At 41.1% G+C, this 23,082-nt stretch overlaps 1 protein-coding gene across 2 annotated transcripts in view; it reads right to left on the bottom strand.

The window, feature by feature from the left end:
• The window catches only part of DSCAM (DS cell adhesion molecule), a gene marked incomplete at both ends in the record, with an annotated part of 537,449 nt that overhangs the window by 226,869 nt on the left and 287,498 nt on the right, over positions 1 to 23,082 (bottom strand). For both annotated transcript variants that reach the window (XM_080919460.1, XM_080919459.1), the window contains 2 exons: positions 8,093 to 8,371; positions 10,686 to 10,832. In XM_080919460.1, the coding sequence (XP_080775586.1) occupies positions 8,093 to 8,371; positions 10,686 to 10,832 (426 nt within the window). The remainder of the gene's footprint in view (positions 1 to 8,092; positions 8,372 to 10,685; positions 10,833 to 23,082) is intronic.

Raw genomic sequence — 23,082 nt, 5'->3', positions numbered from 1 at the left:
GGCCTGGCTGGGACAATGAAAGAAAGGCATAATGAGAACCCAAGACTTAAAACTTTGCCTACAGGAGTAAGAGGGGAAGGCATTCCTAATGAGAAGTGCTATTCGGGAAGCAGAGTTTTTAGTGACACTATTCTGGCTCTGTACAGCATATGGTTGGAATGTCAGCTGAGCACTTTTCAGAAAGCTCATACCTATACTTATCTGTCTCCTAAAAGAGGACAGGCATGCCTATGGACCCAGAACCCAATCAGCATTTTCCATTAGGAGCAGAGTCAGGATGGAAGACATGATCTTCCACATGCTGAATGAACCTCCCAAAGGAAGGAGGGATTGGTGAGAAGTCCAAAGGGTTCCTCTGGGTGTGGCAGAGAATTTCAGCTACAGAAGCAACACAGTAGAAATATGCATCATCCCCAGATACTGTTCAAAATGCAGCCTTTGGGAAACATCTTTAGAGAGAGGAAGGAAACAAGACTACGCTGGGAGTTAGAGCTGAAGATAGGTGGGAGTTTGCCTTATCAGAAAATGCTTTGTCCTAGAGGAGGAAAGATGGGAAGCTTTAGACACTTGGCATTAGAGATTGAATCCACATGGAGGAGCAACATAAGCAAGGGCACTTATACCCTGACACAGGAGGATTATCTACGGAATTGTAGGAGTTTAGATTCCTCAGTATATATTAGATCAAAAATGGGACACATGACCAAAGTTTCATTGAGATTCTCTGGACAGTAACCTAAGACATAAAGCTGCTTCAGAGTGGAACAAGGACCTAGAGAGCTATGTTAATAGAAGAGTGCTTGGGGACTATTGCCACAGTTCTGCTGGCCATTTGATATCAAATTGTTTAACCTAGATGAGATATAGCTCTTGACCCAGCTGTGGGGGGTGTCCAGCAACCCTTCCATTGCTTGACCACCTTGCTTTAGCCTGAACTCAAGGACTCTGAAAGCATAGATGGTTCCAAGCAGTCATTCAAGCCCCCTTGGTTTAAGCTCATTCACCTAAGGTGATGTTAATTCTGCTTAGCTCAATTTTTCCAGTTCAAAAACACACTTTAAAGATAGTCTTTTGGTTTGTTGGTTTGGTTTTTTTTGTTGTTGTTGTTTTGGGTTTTTTTGTTTTGTTTTGTTTTTTAAGGAAGAAACATCTCTGGCTGTGGTCTTGTTGCACCCTCCTGGGGAGATGTTGGCCAATTTATTTTGTTTTAAGTTCTATATTGGTAAATTTAAAGATCTTTGACTAGATCAAAGTGCACTGCACAGTTATACCTTCTTGCTACCCGACAGGCCATCAGAATCCCTGGCACATCCCTCATGTCTGTGGCCAGGGTGGAATGAAGAGAAATCTTAGGAAAGATGAAAAAAAAATTCTTGGCCACCAGGAACAGCAGAGATCCAGGAACTCAGGCCTGGTGAGACTGTGCTGCAAGTAGCTGGGGTGCAGAGAGGTCTGGGCCGAGCTGGCTGAAAGCACCCTCCCTCCCCCTGATTGGTTAAGGGGAGCAGGAACTTTGCTATAGGGACTCGGTTTCCACCCAGAGGGCCTGTGTGTGCGGACCAAATGCTCAGGGCATTTGCCACCAGGAACAGGAGAGATCCAGGGTCACAAGCCAAGTACACAGAAGAAACAGGAACCAATCACTGACAAGACTACGTATAATCACAGACAACAAGATGGCAAGAGGAGAGTGAAAGAAGTTACCCCAATGGAAATAAAGAAAACCTGGCAACATCAGAACCCAGCTCTCACTTCACAGCAAACAGCAGAATGCCAAACACTACAGAAAAAAGAAGATTCAAACCTGAAATCATACCTCAAGATGATTAAGGAGATCCTTAAACAAGAATGGGAGGAAAAGCATAAAGAAATAGAAGCTTTTAAAGAGGAAACAAGAAAAACACTCAAAGAAATCAAAGAACTAGAGTAAAAAAGAACCAAAGAGATGAAGAAATGGAAGAAGAAATTTAAAATAGAAACAATAAAGAAAACACTAAAAAATAAAATCCTAGAGGTAGAAAACCTAAAAAAAAAATCAGGAGTCACAGATACAAGCATCTCCAAAAGACTACAAGAGATGGAAATGAGAATCTCGGGGGCAGAAGACAACATTGAAAACGTAGACAAAACAGTCAGAGAAAATGCAAAAACAAAAAACTCCTAACCCAAAATGTCCAGGAAATCCAGGACATAATGAGAAGACCAAACTTAAGGATAATAGGAATAGAAGAGGGAGAAGAGTATCAACTAAGATGCACAGTAAATATCTTCAACAGAATCGTAGAAGAAAACTTCCCTACCCTTAAGAATAAGATGATGACCATGAGCATAAAAGAAGCCTTCAGAACTCCAAATAGAATGGACCATAAAAGAAATTCCTCCCGAAACAAAATAGTCAAAATGCCAAGTGCCCAAAGCAAAGTAAGAATACTAAAAGCAGTAAGGGAAAAAGGTCATGTAACATATAAAGGCAGACCAATCAGAATCACACCCGACTTCTCAACAGAGACTATGAAAGCTAGAAGATCCTGGACAGACATCATGCAAACCCTAAGAGAACACAAGTGTCAGCCCAAGCTGCTATACCCAGCAAAATTCTTAATTACCATAGATGGAGAGATCAAGATATTCCAGTACAAAACTAAATTTACACAATATCTGACCACAAACCTAGCACTACAATGAATTATAGGGGGAAAACCCTATACAAGGAGGAAAACTACATCCTAGTAAAAACAAGAAAATACCTAAGCAAGAAAACCAAAAGAAGAAAGACACAGACACAATTCTACCTCTAAAAGCAAAAATAGCAAGAAACAGCAACAACTATTCCTTAATATCTGTTAACATAAATGGACTCAATTCCCCAATAAAAAGGCATAGGCTATCAGACTGGATAAATAAACAGAATCCAGCATTTTGCTGCATACAGGAAACTCATCTCAGAGACAAAGACAGACACTATTTCAGAGTAAAAGGTTGTGAAAAAACCTTCCAAGCTAAGGGCCTCAATAAACAAGCTGGAGTAGCCATTCTAATATTGAATAAAGTAGATTTTCAACCAAAAGTTATCAAAAAAGATAAGGAAGGACACTTTTAACTGATTACAGGGAAAATTTGTCAGGAAGAACTATCAATCCTTAACATATATGCTCCAAATACAAGAGCACCCATATTCATAAAAGAAACCCCACTAAAGCTCAAAAAATACATTGTACCCCACACAATAATAGTGGGAGACCTCAACATCCCACTCTCATCAATGGACAGATCATGGGAACAGAAACTGAACAAGGATGCAGTGAAACTAGCAGAGATTATGAACCAATTGGAATAAATAGACATCTACAGAACATATCATCCTAAAACAAAAGAATACAACTTCTTCTGAGCACCTCACGGCACCTTCTCCAAAACTGACCATATCAATAGATATAAGAAGATTGAAATCTTGCATCCTATCAGATCACCATGGTCTAAGGCTGGTCTTTAATAACAACAAAGACAACAAAAATCCCATATACACATGGAAACTAAACAATGTTCTATTAAACAATAGCATGGTCAAAGAAGGAAGAAAGAAAGAAATTAAGGATTTTCTAGAATTTAATGAAAATGAAAACATAATATACCCAAACTTCTGGGATGCAATGAAAGCAGTACTGAGAGGAAAGCTCATAGCTCTGAGTACTTCCAAAAAGAAACTGGAGAGAGCATACACTAACAAATTGACAGCACACTTGAAATCTCCAGGAGAAAAGGAAGCAGATACACCCAAGAGGAGTAGGCAGTAAGAAATAATCAAACTTAGAGCAAAAATTGACCAAATAGAAACAAAAAGAACCATTCAAAGAATCAAAAAAACCAAAAGCTAGTTCTTTGTGAAAATTAACAAGATTGATAAACCCTTAGCCAGACTAACTAGAGGGCAAAGAGAGAGTATCCAAGTTAACAAAATCAGAAAGGGAAGTGGAGACATAACAACTGAAACTGAGGAAATTCAAGAAATCATCAGATACTACTACAAAAGCCTATACTCAACAAACCTGGAAAATCTGGAGGAAATGGATGAATTCCTAGACAGATACCAGGTACTAAAGTTAAGCCAGGACCAGGTAAACCATCTAAATAATCCCATAACACCTAAAGAAATAGAAGCAGTCATCAAAAACCTCCCAATCCAAAAAAGCCCAGGTCCAGATGGGATCAGTGCACAATTCTATTAGACATTTATTGATGACCTAATACCAATACTCTCCAAACTATTCCACAAAATAGAGTCAGATGGAACACTACCTAACCCCCTTTTTTTGAGGACACAATAACCCTAGTTCCTACACCACACAAAGACCCTACAAGGAAAGAGAACTTCAGACCAATCTCACTTATGAACATTGATGCAAAAATACTGTACAAAATCCTCACATACTGAATCCAAGAACACATCAAAAAGATCATTCACCATAATCAAATAGGCTTCATCCTTGGGATGCAGGGATGGTTAATATATGGAAATCCATCATTGTAATCCACAATATAAACAAACTCAAAGAAAAAAACCACATGGTCATCTCACTAGATGCTGAGAAAGAATTTGACAAAATTCAACACCCCTTCATATTAAAAGTCTTGGAAAGAACAGGAAGCCAAGGCCCATACCTAAACATAATAAAAGTAATATACAGCAAACCAATAACCAACATCAAACTTAATGGTGAGAAGCTTGAATCAATCCCACTAAAATCAAGGTCTAGACAAGGCTGCCCACTTTCCCCCAACCTATTCAGGAAGTCCTGGCCGGAGCAATTAGACAGCATAAGGAAATCAAAGGGATACAAATTGGAAAGGAAGAAGTAAATACATCACTATTTGCAGATGACATGATAGTGTACTCAAGTGACCCCAAAAATTCCACCAGAGAACTTCTGCAGCTGATAAACAAGTTCAGCAAAGTGGCTGGATATAAAATTAACTCGAAGAAAGCAGTAGCTTTCCTCTACTCAAAGGACAAACATGCAGAGAAAGAAATTAGGGAAAGGATACCTTTCACAATAGTCACAAACAATATGAAATACCTTGGTGTGACTCTAACTAAGCAAGTGAAGGACCTATATGACAAGAACTTCAAATCTCTAAAGAAGGAAATCGTGGAAGATCTCAGAAAATGGAAAGATTTCCCATGCTCATGGATTGGAAGGATCAACATTGTAAAAATGGTCATCTTACCAAAAGCAATCTACAGATTCAATGTAATCCCCATAAAAATTCCAGCCCAATTCTTCATAGAATTGGAAAGAGCAATGTGCAATTTCATCTGGAATAACAAAAGACCTAGAATAGCAAAATCCATCCTCAACAACAAGAAAACATCTGCGGGAATCACCATCCGTGACCTCAAGCCCTATTACAAGGCAGTTGTGTTAAAAACTGAATGGTACTGGTACAGAGATAGGCACATGGATCAATGGAATAGAATAGAAGATCCATAAATGAGCCCTCACATATATGTTCACTTGATTTTTGACAAAGGTGATATAAACATTTAATGGAAAAGGGATAGCCTCTTCAACAAATGGTGTTGGTCCAACTGGCAATCAGCATGCAGTAGAATGACAATAGATCCTTTCTTATCTCCTTGTACAAAGCTCACATGCAAGTGGATCAAAGACCTCCACATTAAACCAGGTACACTGAAACTATTAGAAGAGAAACTAGGGAAAACCTTAGAACACATAGGCACAGGAGAAATTTTCCTGAACAAAACACCAATGGCTCGTGCTCTGAGGTCAAAGATTAACAAATGGGACTTAATGAGATTGCAAAGTTTCTGTAAGGCTAAGGACACCATCAAGAAAACAAAACAGCAGCCAACAAGTGGGAAAAGATCTTTACCAACCCCACATCAGATAGAGGCCTAATATCCAAGGTATACAAAGAACTCAAAAAGCTAGACACCAGAGAATCAAACTACCCTATTAAAAAATGGGGTACAGAGCTAAACAAAAAGTTCTCAATTGAGGAATATCGAATGGCAGAGAAGCATCTTAGGAAGTGTTCAGCATCCTTAGCCATCAGGGAAATGCAAATCAAAACAACCCTGAGATTTCACCTCACACCAGTCAGAATGGCTAAGATCAAAAATTCAGATCACAGCAGATGCTGGCAAGGATGTGGAGAAAGAGGAACACTTCTCCACTGTTGGTAGGGTTGTAAACTGGTACAACCACTCTGGAAATCAGTCTGGCAGTTCCTCAGAAAATTGGACATAGTACTACTTGAAGACTTAGTTATTCCACTTCTGGGCATATACCCCAGAGATGCTCCAACATACAACAAAGACACATGTACCACAATGTTCATAGCAGCCCTATTTATAATAGCCAGAAGCTGGAAAGAACCCAGATGTCCTTCAGTAGATGAATGGATACAAAAATTGTGGTATATTTAGACAATGGAGTACTACTCAGCTATCAGAAACAGTGACTTTATGTAATTCTTAAGAAAATGGATGCATCTAGAGACTATCATCCTGAGTGAGATAACCCAGTCACATAAGAACAGACATAATATGCAGTCACTGATAATGGGATACTAACCCCAGAAAGCTCTGAACACCCCATAAACAACTCACAGACTATATGAAGTTCAAGAAAAACGAAGACCAAAAAAAAAAAAAAAAAAAAAAAAAAAAAAAAAAAAGATGAAAAATCATTATGCTTAATGTTTACACACCAAGAAAACTTTGACTATTTCCAGGTTACATCTTGTTTTACATGTACTTTATGCTCGTTGTAACTAGTAAGATCTTAATGCATACTATCAAACCTTTAAAAAAATCAAGTACTAACAAAAATATATTTATGTACTTTTATGCAAAAAAATGCTTTTAAAATCTACATGTATCTTTGTTTTTTTAAAACAAAGTTGTTCAATTTAAAAAAAGAAGAAAAAAGAAAATTCTCCTCCAAACAGCACAGGGCCAATAAATTGGATCACCAGGATGAGCCGTGAGCTTCACCCACCCCCACGTGTGAGCTCTGGGGTCAACAGGATGAAAATAGAGGACTAGTTTTTATAGCTTTTCATGTAACATCCACAAAGGAGCTATGGCATATAAGTAGTCCCACAGCATAACCAAAATAAATAAATGTAAAAAATAGATTGATTGAGGAAGTAAGGAAGGAAGGAACTGGTTCAAGCCTCGTATCTACATAATTTAAACCTATGTTTCTACTAATAGCAGTTTCCTTGAGAAATCTATAGTAACTTCTAGAAACAGACTAAGATTTGTGGGTTGATGTTGAGGTGATACATGATTAGACAGTTGAGAGGTAGGTGGGGAAAGGGTTAGGAAAAGAAAGAGAAGGAGAGAAAGAGAGGAGCAGAAGTCAAGATGCAAGCTGGAGCTGGAGAAGGAGGCTCTAGATCCAGGCAGACTTTATTGGCGATAGGTAATGGATATTTTAAGGGTTTCTATGGGTCTTTTCATGTCACATAGAAAGACAGTTTGTATCTTTGTCCATTAGATGTAAGCTTGTTGTGTAGAGGGTTTGTAGATTGAGAATTTAATATGTAAACTTGCTTCATAAGATAACAGACTTTGGAGTGATGTTTATGCTGAGCCTTGGAGGAAAGGAACACACTGGGGTGGGCAGCTTTCAGACCACGTGACAGAGTCTGTGTACTCAGTTTCATACTGGGGCAGCGTCCAAAGAGTGAGACTGCGGGGGGGGGGGTTATAAAACTTAAGCCATCCTTATAATATTTACCACAACAAAGATCGACCATTGTTCTGGCTTCTATCACTGAACTACCAATACCATCTTCTCCATTGTCTTTAGAGTTTGGCCATTAAGAACAGCAGCTGGGTAGTAAGTACTATCTAGGAAAGACATCCTTACTGAGGCCTCGTGAAATCCTCAAGGCAAACCCAGGCTGTGTAACCATGTGGACAATTTCCCAGCAGGAAATCATGGATGTAGGTTAGATGCTTTGAGGTCAGAAGAATGCTGTGGGGAGCGATGGAAATTAGCTTTTTTGGGACACCATCCCCACGGCCAATGCCACTTTTCCCAGTTACCATCCAACTTACGTTTCACGTACAGGCGGCCTATAACCTTGGCAGTGCCGTATCGGTTGGATACTTCACACACGTAGCTGCCTGAGTCTGAGGGGCGGCTGTTCTCAATGAGCAGCCCAGTCACGGTCTTTTGGAACCTTCCAGAAAGTTCCAGGGGCATGTTGTCTTTCAGCCAGCGGTAGTCTGGCTCAGGGTGCCCAAGTGCTTTGCAAGGCAGCTCCACGCGCTGCCCTGCCATGGCTTTGCGGTGGTCAAACCCGTCCAGGATGGATGGGGCTGAGTTTGCTGGGTCTGCAGAAGAAACATGAAAACTGTCAAAGGCTAAGAATGGGGAGTATGCATGGTCAATGAGAACCACATGTGGCCTTTATACATTAATCCTGAACCTCTTGTTCACTCTTGCTACGGATCTTTAAAACAGGACCAACAACTCTCTCCTGCTCATAACTTATAAAAGGCTGAACTCTGGTAAGAGCTCTGGCCAGTGATTCTTGCTTTGTGGAAATATATGGAGTAAGTATGCTTTGCCATAGTCATTAGCTCAGACAAGAAGATTACCTTAATGGAAGAAAGGGGGGGGGGGACTGTGAGTTCACAAGGTAAAGGGGCTTGGTATACTATTTCTTTATTCACTTTAAATGTTCTATACTTATTTACTTTTGGTTAGCAGGTATTAACTATATACTTTGGGGGTCTGGTATAATATTTCAATACAAGCATGCAGTTGGTACTGATCAAATTCAAGCCCTTTTCTGCTGCTTTTCAATCATCTTCTGATCACTAGTCGATGTTCAGGTTGATTTTGTTGTTTAAGAATCAGATATGGATGGGAACATGAGGGCCTTATCTTTCTCTGCCTGCTTGTTTTACTTAACACCATAGCCCCCATTTCTGCCCAAGGGACCTTCCAATAATGGGGATTTCATTTCTCTTCAATGGCTCAAGAACACTGTACTAGGTATACCACATTTTTTCTTGTTGGTTATTTTTTTATGTGTTAATGGCCTAAATTGACTTCACATAAAATCTAGTATAGATAGTTCTGGAAACAACATGGTCACGCTAGGCTGTGACATACCAATGCCATTCCCTTTGGGTCTATACACACAATATGGGGGAGTGGATCACACAACAGATCTGATCTTAGCTTTGCAAAGACTTCCCATGTTTCTCTCTGTGGTAGTTCTTCTTATTTACATCTCACAGTGGGAGGAGAGAGTTCTGTTTCTCCATGCTCTCTAACTGAAAGGAAATACTTCGGCTCTCTGTCTAACAAAGGATCGATGACCAGCATGCACAAGGAATCCAGGAAAACAAAACAAACCCCAAACCACTTAAAATGTTTTAAAAAATACCACCATTAATCAATTTAAAAGTGATCAGATGTTTATCAAAAGAAGAAATAACTAGGGACAGCAGGTATCATTAGCCAACAGGAAAACATAAGTCAAAACTGCAGTTGAATTGTATCTCACTTAGGCTGGTAAAAGAAAATTATCCCCTGTCTTCGCACCAAAGCCTTACCTGGGCTCAGAGTTACAGGGAGTCATATATTTGTACAGTTCCCAGAGGTGGGGAAATAAAAGCAGCTGACCTCAAACCCCAAAATAGACAATAGACCCATCCTTCCTCCTACCGTCTCAAAAATAGCTCATCTTAAGAAACAGCTTACTTTTTTTATTCTTCCCTTAAGGAAACCTTTCGACCTTCTTCACTCCTATCTACAAATCCCACTCAAATCTTGAACTACCTATTCTCTCCCACCCTGGCCATGCTGTGTCCATGCCTTGAGGAACCTCCCTTCAGTTTGCTCTTGCTGTTCAGGTTGATGTCAATTTTCATTTTTTTACACCCACTTCTAAACTTAATTCTTACAACTAACAAGAAAATAATATCAAAACATTTTGTCACCTATGTCTAGGACAAGCAATCACAAAGCTTAGGCCTGGAGACAGAAAAGTGAACAGGGAAGAAGAGGGAGCTCTTCTGTTGTATAGCTGTTAACTTAGAATTGAAACATTTCCTTCAAGAGGGAGGAAGGAGGCTTCTAAGATTGGGGAAGCTCATGAAACTTACAGGACTCAGGAAGCTCATGAAACTTATAGGACTCAGGAAGCTCAGAAGTCCCAGGCAGATTAAGAGCAGAAAATTAGCTGACCATGATCACTGGGAGAGAGAATGCAGTACATGTTTTTGTTTGTTGTAAGTGCACTCTGGAACCAACAGGTGCCTAGGCTGATCTGACAGCCTTGTTCTAGCAGGGCCCTTAAGATAGTAGCACTGGAAGCAGGGTGGGTTGACTGTGCCTCCTCAATGGAAAAACATACAGATATGTGGGACAAGGCCACAAGTGTGCCTTTCAAAACCAGCTGTCCTTTCACACAGAAGAACGTATCATCTCTCAAAACTGTTAAATGACTTGGAATTTGTGTTTATATCATTACACAGGCGCTGGCCTACAAGACACTTACGATCTATAAAGAGGCAGAGGCAGAAGCTGAAGGTTTCTGCTCGGCCCCCAGATTCTTCAGTTTGGGATAGGACCTCAAGAACTAACAGAGGGGAGGCCACAGGAGGACTGTGGTCCCGGGACCCATGCTCTCACCTGACACGAACAGCCTCGCGCTGTTGCTTTGTCTCGTCTCCCCCGTGTATCTGTGCCGCGTGACACAGCGGTAGTTGTACAGCCCATCTTCGTTCTGTACGTCTTTAATATACAAGGCTCCCGTGGATGTGATGAGAAATCTAGATCCTGGAATGGAGAGAAGCAATGGCTCCATGAGAACAGGCTAGAAATCGACCCCCAATTTAATGTTGAACCTGTAGATTAGCTGCCTTCTCAACTATCACCAGAAAAAAAAAAGCTTCTTATGCAGTCAACATGGAGGCTCCCACCCAGTCAAGGTGCAGAGAAGGAAGCACATGTTCCTCACCCCAGTCTCAGGGCTCAGGGATCTCTCCCAGAAGAGCATGCAGATAGAAAATTCTGTAAGAGCCGGAGGCAATGGATATCCACAAGGAAAAGACATCCCTGGATGGAGCAGGGCAGTTGTAGGGCAGTTGTGATGACATCCAGTATACAGAGGGGGAGTGGGTACTAGGTTTCATGATTAATAACTGCTGTGAGAGGGGAAAAATCAGCTTCCTCTAAGAGGGGAGCCTCTGTAAGTTAACCACTTCCTAGGGCAGTGATTCTCAATTTGTGGATGAGGACCCCCTTGATGGCTACACATCAGATCTTTTATGAAATTACATAACAAACATCATCTTATAAGTTCACACTCATGTCAGATATTTATTTCTCTTAAAAATGAGATGAAATTGTTATATACCCAATTTAGCTGACTTTTCTGGGACTATGCACCTTCTTTTAGAATGCTAATAAGTTAAGGTAAAATATATTTTCTGTTGCAAATTCCTCATGAAGGAGCATGCACTTTTTGCATCAATTTGAAATATGTCAACAAAACATAAAAATGTTAAACAGCAGGCAACAAAGCAGAAACAAATACCACACACTTTCCAGGGAAGTCTTAGTCCCTTACAGATATAGCTAACGTTCGTCATTACTTTGAGGTTAAGGTTCAGCTCTGTGTACTCCATGTTTGTGGGTATCTGGGTCTTTTTTTGTTAGTTTGAAATAATAAATCTAAACACCAGACAGTTACTGTTCTCGTCTCAGTGAGAGAGATTCATTCTTGGCGCCCCAGCTCTACATCCTAGCTGTGGTCTCTCACCTGTGTGATCCTGGCTGCACAGACAGACTGTAATATCAAACAGCAGAGATTCAGGAGGATGAAATTATCTTCCTTTTGAAAATATGAACTTCCAAATTTATAGCACAAAATTGTAAATTTCTAAGCACATCACACAGTTCAATTACAATTTAATAACAAGACATGCAAAGGTGTAGGTAGAATCTGCCCTTGTCATGAATCCTTGACTTCTGTGTGGAGGGTGGCTTGGCTACTTTTGTTACTGTTGGAATTGTTTGTGGAATATTTCTACATGAGGCCTGATTCTTCCTGAGATAAAATGTGATTTGTATCTGGAAAAGGCTAGAATGCAAATATATCATCTTCTATTTCTATTTTTCTGAGTTCAGTTGGAAGCTTCGGTGGTTTACCATTGTAGAATTATCAGAGGTCTTATGTATGCACGTGTGTATATGTATGCATGGTCATGTCTATCCAGGTATACATTATCTATGTACATTTATGTGTGTGGCATGCATACCTGCATCTCTGTGTCTGTACATATTCACATGAGGTGAGTTCACATGTATCTGGAGGCCAGATAGTATTGTCATTCTTTAGGCTAATCTTAGTTGTCAACTCAACTGGATTTGAAATCAATCAATGCAAGCAAGTTGGGGATTTACCTTTTCCTATTATCTGAAGTGGGAAGGCCTACTCTAAATTTAGGCAGCACCTTCTACCTGGATGAAAAGTAAACTTGGCTGTTTCTCTGCAGCTCACTCCTTCTAGCAAGCTCGTCTGTCCTATTACTGGAGTATTTGTTTTCTGATACTAGAGCCAACTGCTTTGAGATCCCACTGTGGGTGATACCATCCCTTGGCAAGTGGACCTCAACTGTTTCAGAAAGGCAGGTGAAGTGAGCCAGTGGGTAGCATTCCTTCATGTTTCTGTTCCATGTTCCTGCCTTGAGTTTCCACCCCGATTTTCCTCAGTAGACTAAAAGTTGTCAGCTGAAACAAATGCTTTCCAAAACCAAGTTGCAGAGAAAGTGAGCTAAAATAAGGGTTGTTTATTTACTTATTTTTTGAGACATTGTCTCTTATTAATTTGGAGCTCATTGTTTTAGTTAGGTGTGGCTGCAAGTCTACAACTTCAGTGTTGTGATTGTAGGCACGTGCCACCCATTACTGGTTTCTTTGATCTGAATTTGGGGGAAATCAAATTAAGCTGCTTGTGCTCATAAGATGAGTCTTTTATAGACTGACGATCTCCAGGTCCAGGGTCACTGACTTAGGGCTACAGGCATTATTTCCCCCAAATCCCTGTCTTGCAAGGGCCATATGTTATTCATAGTACATTTGCATTGGTAACATACAAATCATAAATTCTTATGTAAGATAAAAGCAATTCAAAATAACAGACTAAGAAGAGACCAATAAATACAAGCCTTAGCACTGAGTTTAACATTATTAAAACAACATCTATCATGCCATTTGTCTTAAAATGTGCTTAATGATAAAAGGCTATAAAACGTCTCCAAGTTTCATATAGTCTAGATATTACTTTTTTTTAAAAAATCTGTTCTTCCAAAGGAAGCAATGAGAAATCTTTTACCACCTGTCATGTGCCATTGTTTCAAAAGTATTTCTTATCAATATATACTATGTGGAACAAAAATATGTTTTCTTTTTTACTGTATTTCACATGGTTATATGATGCTACAATAACTTCTTCCTGAAGTGGCAGATAGAAAGGACAAGAAGGAAACATATACAGATGCTGTCATCTTTGAGCCTGGGACATTTCCTTGAGAACTGACAAGCCATCATCTTGGAATGTGTATAGTTGGCCACCTGTGATGGCTCTTTAGCAGGGCAGGGACGAACCCATAATGGGGGTGCCAGCCTTGCACTGGTCCTGTGTTGGGGTCATTTTGCCTTACGTTGTATGGAGGCGTGCCTCTGTATTTTCCATTGCTGATTGCTTTGCCTGTGGAAAACTAAGTGCTGGTGGGGTTTTGGTATTGCCATTTCTAGGGTCCATCACCAGTTTTCTACATGTAAATGCTGTCGTTCCTGCCCAAAAGCAGGAAGATTATGATAATTAAAAGCAGGCTGCTATCATGGTAAAGGTCTAGCAGTTCCCAATGCCTAAAGGCAACCCTAAGATACTACTGTTGTTCTAACTGGAATGTGGCTTTTCAGGATAATAAACAGCTGGGCCAGGGCAGGAACTACAGAAGCAGGACTTCCAGGAAGGGAGAGAAGCAGGGAACAGGGAGACTGTGTTGCAGGAGGAGGCTGAGGAGAAATGGTCAGTGCTGGAAGCAAGCTGTAAGAGCTACCACAGGGAGACAGATGGTGGATAAGTCAGGATAAGTTTAGACAGCTGAAGGAAAGGCCATCCAGAGACTGCCCCACCTGGGGATTCATCCCATATGCAGCCACCAAACCCAGTCACTATTGCTGATGCCAAGAAGTGCTTGCTGACAGGAGTCTGATATAGCTATCTCCTGAGAGGCTCTGCCAGAGTCTTATGGATACAGATGAAGATGCTTGCAGACAACTATCAGACTGAGCAGGGAGACCCCAAAGGAAGAGTTAGGGGAAAGGAATGAAGGAGCTGAAGGAGTTTGCAACCCCATAGGAAGAACAAAAATATCAACCAATCAGACCTTCCATAGCTCCCAGGGACTAAACCACCAACCAAAGAGTACACATGGCAGGACCCATGGCTCCAGCTGCATATATAGCAGAGGATAGCCTTATATGGCATCAGTGAGAGGGGTGGCCCTTCATCCTGGGAAGACGTGATGTCCCAGCATAGGGAAATGCTAGGTGGTGAGACAGGAGTGGGTGGGTGGGGGGAGCACCCTCATAGAAGCAAGGTGTGGGATAGGGTGTTTGTACAGAGGAACTGGGAAGGGGGATAACATTTTAAATGCACACAAATAACCAATAAAAATTTAAAAAATTTTTTTAAAGTTTAGATATCTGAGAGGCTGCCCCAGTAAAAGGCTAACAGCTTTATACTACATAGAAGTCTCCACGTCTCAATTAAACCTCAAGCAGGATCCACAAAAATACTGCAATAGTCCTGGGCATGCTCCCTCTAATCTTCTAACTTGGCACATGAAGAAGATTCATAAGACATCATTTTGGAAGGAGAAGAATCTTCTACTCCTGTGAAACTTCCTGAGAAGTTCAAAGGATGGAGAAGGAGCTGACCTAGCTTGCCTTTGATGACCTCTTCTTTGTCTCTGATTCCCATCTCGAAACTGGTCAACGTGTTAAAGAAACGTCTCAAGGAAGAATAATAGAGGCTTTCTTTCATCGTAGGTTATGGAAGCCATGGGCCCTGGGTCATCTCAATGCCAAGGTGTATGGAACCCTTTTGGGGTAATAAAAGCTGAGCAAAGTCATATGATGGGTCCCCCACTGTGTCAAGATCCCTTCATTGTCACCTGGCTTTCTGTGGCACTCCATGCCTCATGCTTTACGTGAGAGGTTCTTGAGTCATGTAGAACAGACAGTTTGTTCACAGTCTTACATGGGTTATAGACCCTCTTAACATAGACCAATTCTCAAATGTTTATTATTAAGACAATAAAATATGACACCCTACCACCACACACACATAACCTGACTGTCAAGAACTTCCCAGTAACAACTGCCCAAAGGCAAATTTTACAGGTGACATTATTTTGTGTGTAGGCTAAAGGGAGAGAGTATAGAGTTTTAAATGGAAATACTTTTTTCTCAGCTATTTTAGTTTATAGTCTTTTTAGCATGTTAGACACTCAGAAAATCAGAGTCACCTGGGTAATTGCAGTAAGTGACCTTTGAGATTGAGTCTGTCACTGTGAACATCAGTGATCACTGGGGTGCATAACTCTGGTATCATGGGATGTCTAAGCTTCTCAACAGATACTAAGCAGCCCCTGACTCTTAGGTGCTTAAGCTCCTCCACCTGAACTCCATCACTTCTCTGCTTCCTATTTCTGTGTCACCAGACTGTTGCCTGGGTTACTACTATTTCCGTTTCCATACTTGTGGGTGTGATATGTTTAATGTCCAGAGTAAAGAAACAAGTGGAGAGTCAGGATGCAGAAGGGATGAAGGGGTGGAGAGTTGAGCCACCCTGCAGTCAGGTAATGTGAGCACTATTGTAGGTCCACTAAAATAAATCTGTGACAAAGTTCGAGTCCAGCTGGCCTGCCTGCATGCACCAAATGGGTTGGTGGGGGGATTTTTATCTAGAGACATGGGACTATCCCAGAAAATGGACATTTACACAGTTGTGTCATGGTAGGTCATCTCAGGATGGGAGCGCTACAGCCACATGCCTCCCTGTGTGGTACTGAAGGGTGGAAAGTCCACAGCACAATGCCCCCTGAAGCTCAGCCATGGTTCAGTCCAGTTGCATCAAAGGCAGGGATTAAAACGGGAGATGCTTAAAGGCTCTGTTTTGATGTGGCCTGGGTAGTAGAAACCCTCAGGTTTAACAGCCGAGCTTCAAAAAGATGCTGTGCATTGAGCTGATTATCAATGCTTCTTTGATAAGTGAGCAGGTAACCAGGGCCCAGGATGAATTTGCTACTGCTGCACTGCTGAACGGACAGGATATTAAACTGACTCCTAATGACTCATCATGGTTCCTTTAGACTCCTACATCTCTCATCAATCACCTGAGAATACTGTTTTCAGTAGATGGTGATTAACACGGAGACCACAACTGCCCAAGATACAGGGGGAAAAAAGACTATAGTATGTTTAGTCCTAAAGGGAATAAATGTGTAGTGCCAGCCCAACCCTAAAGATTCAGGGATCATTGTAGAAGAACCTGAAAGAGTGTAAGAGTCAGAGGCAGTGAGTGACTACAGAAGGCATCTCACTCTGCAGGAGCTTCACATAGTAGCTCCCAGGAGCTCATTTTTAAGTTATGTTTTTAATTACAAGAGGCAATCTCTTAGGAAAGTCTAAGCACAAAAGTAACATGGGAGAGGCTTATGCCACAGTTCTGACATTTGACCATGTTGCTCACCAAAGTGCTGGCCTAGTATACATGAGGTCCTGGGTTTGATCTGCAGCATCACAAATGTACATGTATGTGTATATATGTGTGTGTGTGTACATACATGTATGTATACATGTACTTGCATATGTATATGTATATATTTCTGTCACTCAGTGTCATTATGTTAAATGTATGTCAAACCTTTGAGCCAGTGTTACAGACATGGCTGTGTTAACTGAGGTATGGAAAGAATAGTATATCTAAGAACATCTTTATACATCTTATGACATAATGTGGAGCAGGAAAGTCACACAGACTTCAATTAGACACTGAATGATTATCCATCTATCCAAAAGGCATACAACAAAGCTCCAATAATACTGTGTGAGAGTACTCAGAGATGGGACTTTGAGGAATTGATTAGTATATGAGATCATGTTGGTAGGGCCATATAATGGGGTTAGTTCCTCATATAAAGAGAAGGTAAAGCAAGTTCATTCTCTCTTTTCGGTGAGAAGACAAGTCAAGGAAGCAGTTACCGTAAGCCAGAAAGGGATGTTAAACAAGAAATGATTTATTAGACACCTTGGATGTCTGCCAACCAAAACCATGAAATGTAAGTATTATGTCACTATTGTTTAAGCCATTTATTCAGTGGAATTTTATCTCAGCATCTGTCTTCAGAAGTCTTTGCAATTGTACAGTGGGATCATGGTGGGAACTCAGGAACTTCCTTTGATGTCATTGTCATGTTGCTTTAACGGCCTGGCATGATGCTTAATATCTGAACGTGTAATATACTTTTAGGAGTCCTGAAAGTTAGACATTATGCAGCCTTCATAGTATAGCCAATAGCAAGGCTATCTCTTCCTAAATGCAGACTAGCCGTTGACCCATCTCCATGCCTGCTCTCCACTGCATGATGCATGTCTAAGGGAACTCAGTGTCAGACCTGTATCTCCAGTCCATTTTCCACTCAACATTCAATCTTGATGCAATCATAAGGACACAGCACCAGACATTGTTATGGAGTCCCACCACATCAGGTCATCTCCAGGTGCCAAGATGAAGTCCTACCATACCAGGTCATCCCCAGGTGCCAAGATGGAGTCCTACCACACCAGGTCATCCCCAGGTGCCAAGATGGAGTCCTACCATACCAGGTCATCTCTAGGTGTCATGACAGTGCTCCCACACTGAATAGCCACCAGGTGTCAGGACAGCCTCCCACCACAACAGGTCATATGTGCTGCCTATTAAGAATCATACAGTGATCACATCTCTGTAGACTTGCCTCTATCCCTCTCTCTCCTATCAGGTTTGAACACTCTCAGAATCTTTGAATCTCATTCTCTTCCTCAATTTCTCTTTTAGTACATTTCTATTCTCAGCTCCTAGATTTAAGTTTTTAGTAGAGCTGTCCACATTCTCTATTTCCTTGGCCTTGTTTTACCCAGGCCGAGCTTGTTCATACATGCAACACTGGTTCAATGTTCCTCTCGTCCACATCGTATAGCAAGACAACACTGCATGCTGCTCAACTTCTCACCCCTGTTAGTCACAATGGCTCATGATTATATCCTCCAGAAGCATTTGTTAAATCGACACGCATGTGAGGAGCTCGGTCATCAGATCCATGTTCAGGATGCTTTCCTAAATGTGGGTCGGCTCAGCCATGAGGAGCTTGCCAGAAAAGCATGAGGACTAGAGTCTGGGTCCCCAGACCCCATACCAAGCAGATGTGGTAGCTGCCTGTTATTCTAGCACTCCAAAGGCAAAGATGGGGAATCTCAGGCAGGTTGGCTAGCTTGAGTAGCTGGAATGAATAAGCATCAGATTCAGCAAGAGATTCTGTCTCAAAACCAAAATAAAACACTAGAGTGTACAGTGATCAAGGAAGACAGCATCAACCTGGAGGCTACACACATATGTACACACACATGCACCAGTGTACATGTGTGCCCACTATGTGCAAACAGGCACACATATGCCACATACACATACAAATATACATGCAAAATGTTTTCTATTTAGTATGGTAAAAAAGAGAGAAAGCTAAGATATAACATTTTAGGTTCCAACATGATTATTTCCTCATGTACAAACCATAAAAAGTGCTTTGCCCCTCTCCTGGAATAATCTCACTCTATTACCTGAAAGCACATTTTAGGATTTTGATGTTAATTCTTCTTTCATTAGACACTCTAAGTTTTTGCGGTGCAGCTGGGTTTGGTCTTCAATAGAGACTGCAGAATTTTCAAAAAGATTTTAAAAGCATGCTTGATTTTTTTTTACTCCAAACTATTTCTTCAGTTTTCTTTCTTTATCCCTTGCTACTTCTGTCTGAACAGAGCCAATAATAATTAAAAGAGCAGATGGCTCTGCTAATCAGATGTTGCCTGGTAACGCCACATAAAGAACCTGTCTAGGCTGTGCCTACCACCTCACACTGACAGCTGCACGCACCCCCACACAATGGTTCCTCAAGATGGCTTGCACAGCAGTGTGGGTAAGTCAGGAGACTGGAGTAGGAATCTTAGTTCTAAGTCTAGAGTGCTATGTGAGATGATCCTGGAAGTGAATATATAACATTTTAGAAACTGGAACGTTCAAATAGCATTAACTAAATTAGAAGGGGGAATAGGGCAACTTTCAAGCTCTCAATTTCTCTTAGCTCAGATGTAGGTCAGAGAGGAATTAGAGCTCCTGGCAGGGCTCTACTGTGCCCTCAGTTCTTGGAGTTAGAGACACCAGCAGGAGCTGCAGATGGGACCCCAGAGAACAGTCTGGGGACAATGGCCTCTTGAAGCACTGCGCTGGCAGCTTCATCTGAGAGAACTGAAGGAGGGGAGGGTTAAGATAGCTGACGGGAAGGTACAGCTAAAACATCCTCCATCTAACATATACCCTTAAGTTCTCTGCATATGACCCTATTTGGAAAGGAGGTCATTGTGGTGGATTACCTCAGGATGAACCACACAGAGCCTGATGCTGCGTGATAGGATAGAAAAGTTCAGCCACAGAAATACCTGAGAACCAATGGGAATCCCGAGAATGTGGCTGACTGAAGCAGGCTGCTCCGGAGCTGATCTACTCACACCATGGTGATGCTGTCTTCTTGGGAGCACTGTTGTATGAAGTGAGAGAAAAGCTGGGCTGTGTCACAATCTAACTATGGAAGATCCTATTTGAAGGCTAATCATGACATTAAATATCCTGCTGCAACAGCTATCAATGTACCAAGTAAGCTTAAAAGATACTCGAATCTATTCCCCCAGGACAAAATCAAAGACAAGGCTAAATGGAAAGATGCCACACGTTCCAAGAACAGATGATTTGATATTGCGAAAATGTCAATTTTCTGAAAATCAAAAAGAAAGTAATTCATCTTCCTCCATTTCTGGACAAAGCCCAGTTAGAAGTCAACTGTGTCGGTGCCAATTAGAGCATGCTGTTTCTACCCAGGAGACTAGAAAATTCAAAAGATATTTAAGAATATATAATCTTGGTGGGGGTATAGGGAAATAAATGTGTCTTATGGAGTACAAATTGGTGAAGTATTTCTGGAGAACAACTTGTATTATTATTTTGAGTTGTAAGTATTGTCTATACTTTAACCCAGTGGGTTCACTCCAAATACACTGTCCTAAGTAAATTCACAGATATAGCCAAATAATATGGCTCAAAATACACAGAACTATAGTGTCCTCTGATACGTCAGAAACAGTAAAATAAAACTTAGAGGCACTGAGTTAATTAGTGCGCCCAAAGTAATTAAAAGGATAGTGAGGTAGAGTCACCATAATTCTGTAAAGATCTCCAACACAATCTATAGTAATAACAATACATCATCATGTATGTTATTACTATATTGTATGTTATAGTACATGATACATACATCAATGTACTATAGATGTGCACATACAAATATAAATTTACATATGCAAATGAACAGGGAAGGTACTGAAGTGAGCTGGGAGAGAGAATATTACATTCTCTTTCTTATGCCCCCACTTCTTGCTGTCACACACACACACACACACACACACACACACACACACACACACAATTACCCTGCTCCAACAGGAATAGTGGGTGTGGCTCACGGCACATGCAGATGGAAGCACGGAGACACAGAGGATCAGGAAGGTAGCACACAGATGTGTTGACGGTGGCCTGATGTCTCTTGTTTTCCAGGCTAGTCCACTGGTGGTCATAGATGCAGCAGAGAGAGACACAACATTTCTTTGCCTTTGTCATCCGTGCTCTCCAAACACCTAACCAGCCACGTTCCCAACTCCTTGTCCTCTTTGGATGCTTCCTTCCCTCCTGACTTTGCACCTAACTGCACTCAGCAGTACGGTTCTTCAGTTAGATGTGAAGACAGCAGCCTTTCCTTTATCTCCGGTTTCTGTCCTTTTCCATTCACCTTGCATTAAATGACTGGGTATTCAAGAAGAACAAATTTGAGGTCCCTGAACCCCAAAATAGGAAATAAAGCATTCTGGTTCAGGCAGTAACCTCCCCTCACCAGCTTGTTCTAATCTGTGATATCAAGGGGGACACTGAGAGAGCCAATGCACAGCACAGCCAAGCTGCACTGAAGAAACCACTGGATAGGAAGTAACGGCCTGCCCTCTGTGGTTGGCAAGAGGGGAGTATGTGGAACCAGCTTAAACCCTATGCTGGCTTCTAAGTCCAGAGTCGTCTGGTTTATGTATGTTAAACACTCTGGGAGCAAGCTCACAGAGACATTTTCCTCCTGTAACTAAGATTTGCTCAGTGTACTTCTCCCACAGTTAAATGAGGCTCAATTACACTCTGCTAATTTAAGCCCGCACACTGCATTCAACTGTGCACCTAATTACCCTGTTTAGTTTGTTAATGATCAGAGCTTTGCCTGTGCAGATCTTAGAGGCTGCCATTAATCTTTACTCTAGTTAGATTTCTTGTGATTTTTTTTTCCAGAATAAATCCTTTGGAAAATAAAATAGCATTAGATTTTAAAGGGATTATTTAAGGATTAACAACAACCAAAGCTCAAATAACTTGAACAGTACTCACTTGTTTACACAATGAAGGGACACTTGTCCCTCATGATGGGGCCACTCCTGTCTAGGAAAAAATGTTCCAGTTAGAGGCGAGAATAGCAATTAGGCAGAGGAGAGAAAAGGAACAGGGGATTGCACCAAAGGACAAAGAAATGAACCTAGACAGAGGAGAGTGCTTCCCCAGGAGGAAGGGGGTCCTGTCTGGTGTCTGAGGATTAGACAGTCAGGTGAGACATAGACGATGAAAGCAATACTAAGAATGAAGAAGAAAAGAATGTAAACGTCCTGGTTGGAGAAAATTATGGAAGTTTAAAGGGCCTAGATTAAGATGTATTTTGAAAAGAGTCTTCAGAACTCTGGCTACTGGGATAAGAGAGGGGATAGTGGAAAGTTATCTACTGGGTCTGGTGAGGCATTCCTGCAGGAGCTTCAGTGGGGAACAGGACTGTCTCTACAGTCCTGTTTAAGAGTTACCTCTGCCCAGTTGGGAAGATGACAAGGAAGGACAGAGAGGAACTTGGGTCAAGTTGATTGGTGTTTAAAGATAGGCCATGTTTCCTGAGGCTATGCTGGAAGGACATGTTTCCTGTGGACAGTCTCTTCCAGTTGTAATAAGTGCTCTCCCATGAAGAGAGGAATCACCGACTTTCAGAAAATGGGTGAGGCTGGAGATCATGTGTTAAAAGTGCCCAGACACTGGGTGGATCTGGGAGAAATCAAGAGATGATTCAGGAGTAGATATGATCAAGATATATTGTGTGATATTCTCAAAGGATTGATGCAAACATTAATTAATTAATTTAATTAGTACAAATGTATTAAATAACAGAAAGATGGTATTATATGTTTTTTTTTTCACATATAAAGAGAGAATAAAATAAAACTTACCCAGGAGATGGCTCAGTAGGTAAAGTACTTGCTATGCATGAGTAAGAACAGATTTAGATCAAAGTACCCTATAGATTGTCCTGCAGCCCTTTGTATTTTGATGTTAATTCGACTTCCCTAAGAAGGGCTGCCTAGGTCTTTTATCTCATATGGAAGGGCAGTCTGTATCTTTGTCTATTGGATATAATCTTATTGTATAGAGGGTTTGTGGATTGAGAATTGAATATATAAACCTGTATGAAAAGCTATTGGGCTATAGAGTCATGTTTATGTTGGGCAGTGGGGTAAAGAAATATTCTGGGGTGGTAATTCCACCTGGGAAGGAGGCAGTAGGGCAGAGAAGGGAGCT

This window comes from Micromys minutus (genome assembly GCF_963924665.1).
Source record: "Micromys minutus genome assembly, chromosome: 7".
NCBI classification, from domain to species: domain Eukaryota; kingdom Metazoa; phylum Chordata; class Mammalia; order Rodentia; family Muridae; genus Micromys; species Micromys minutus.
The sequence above is the reverse complement of the archived record's forward strand: the minus strand, read 5'-3'. Positions and strand labels throughout refer to the sequence as shown.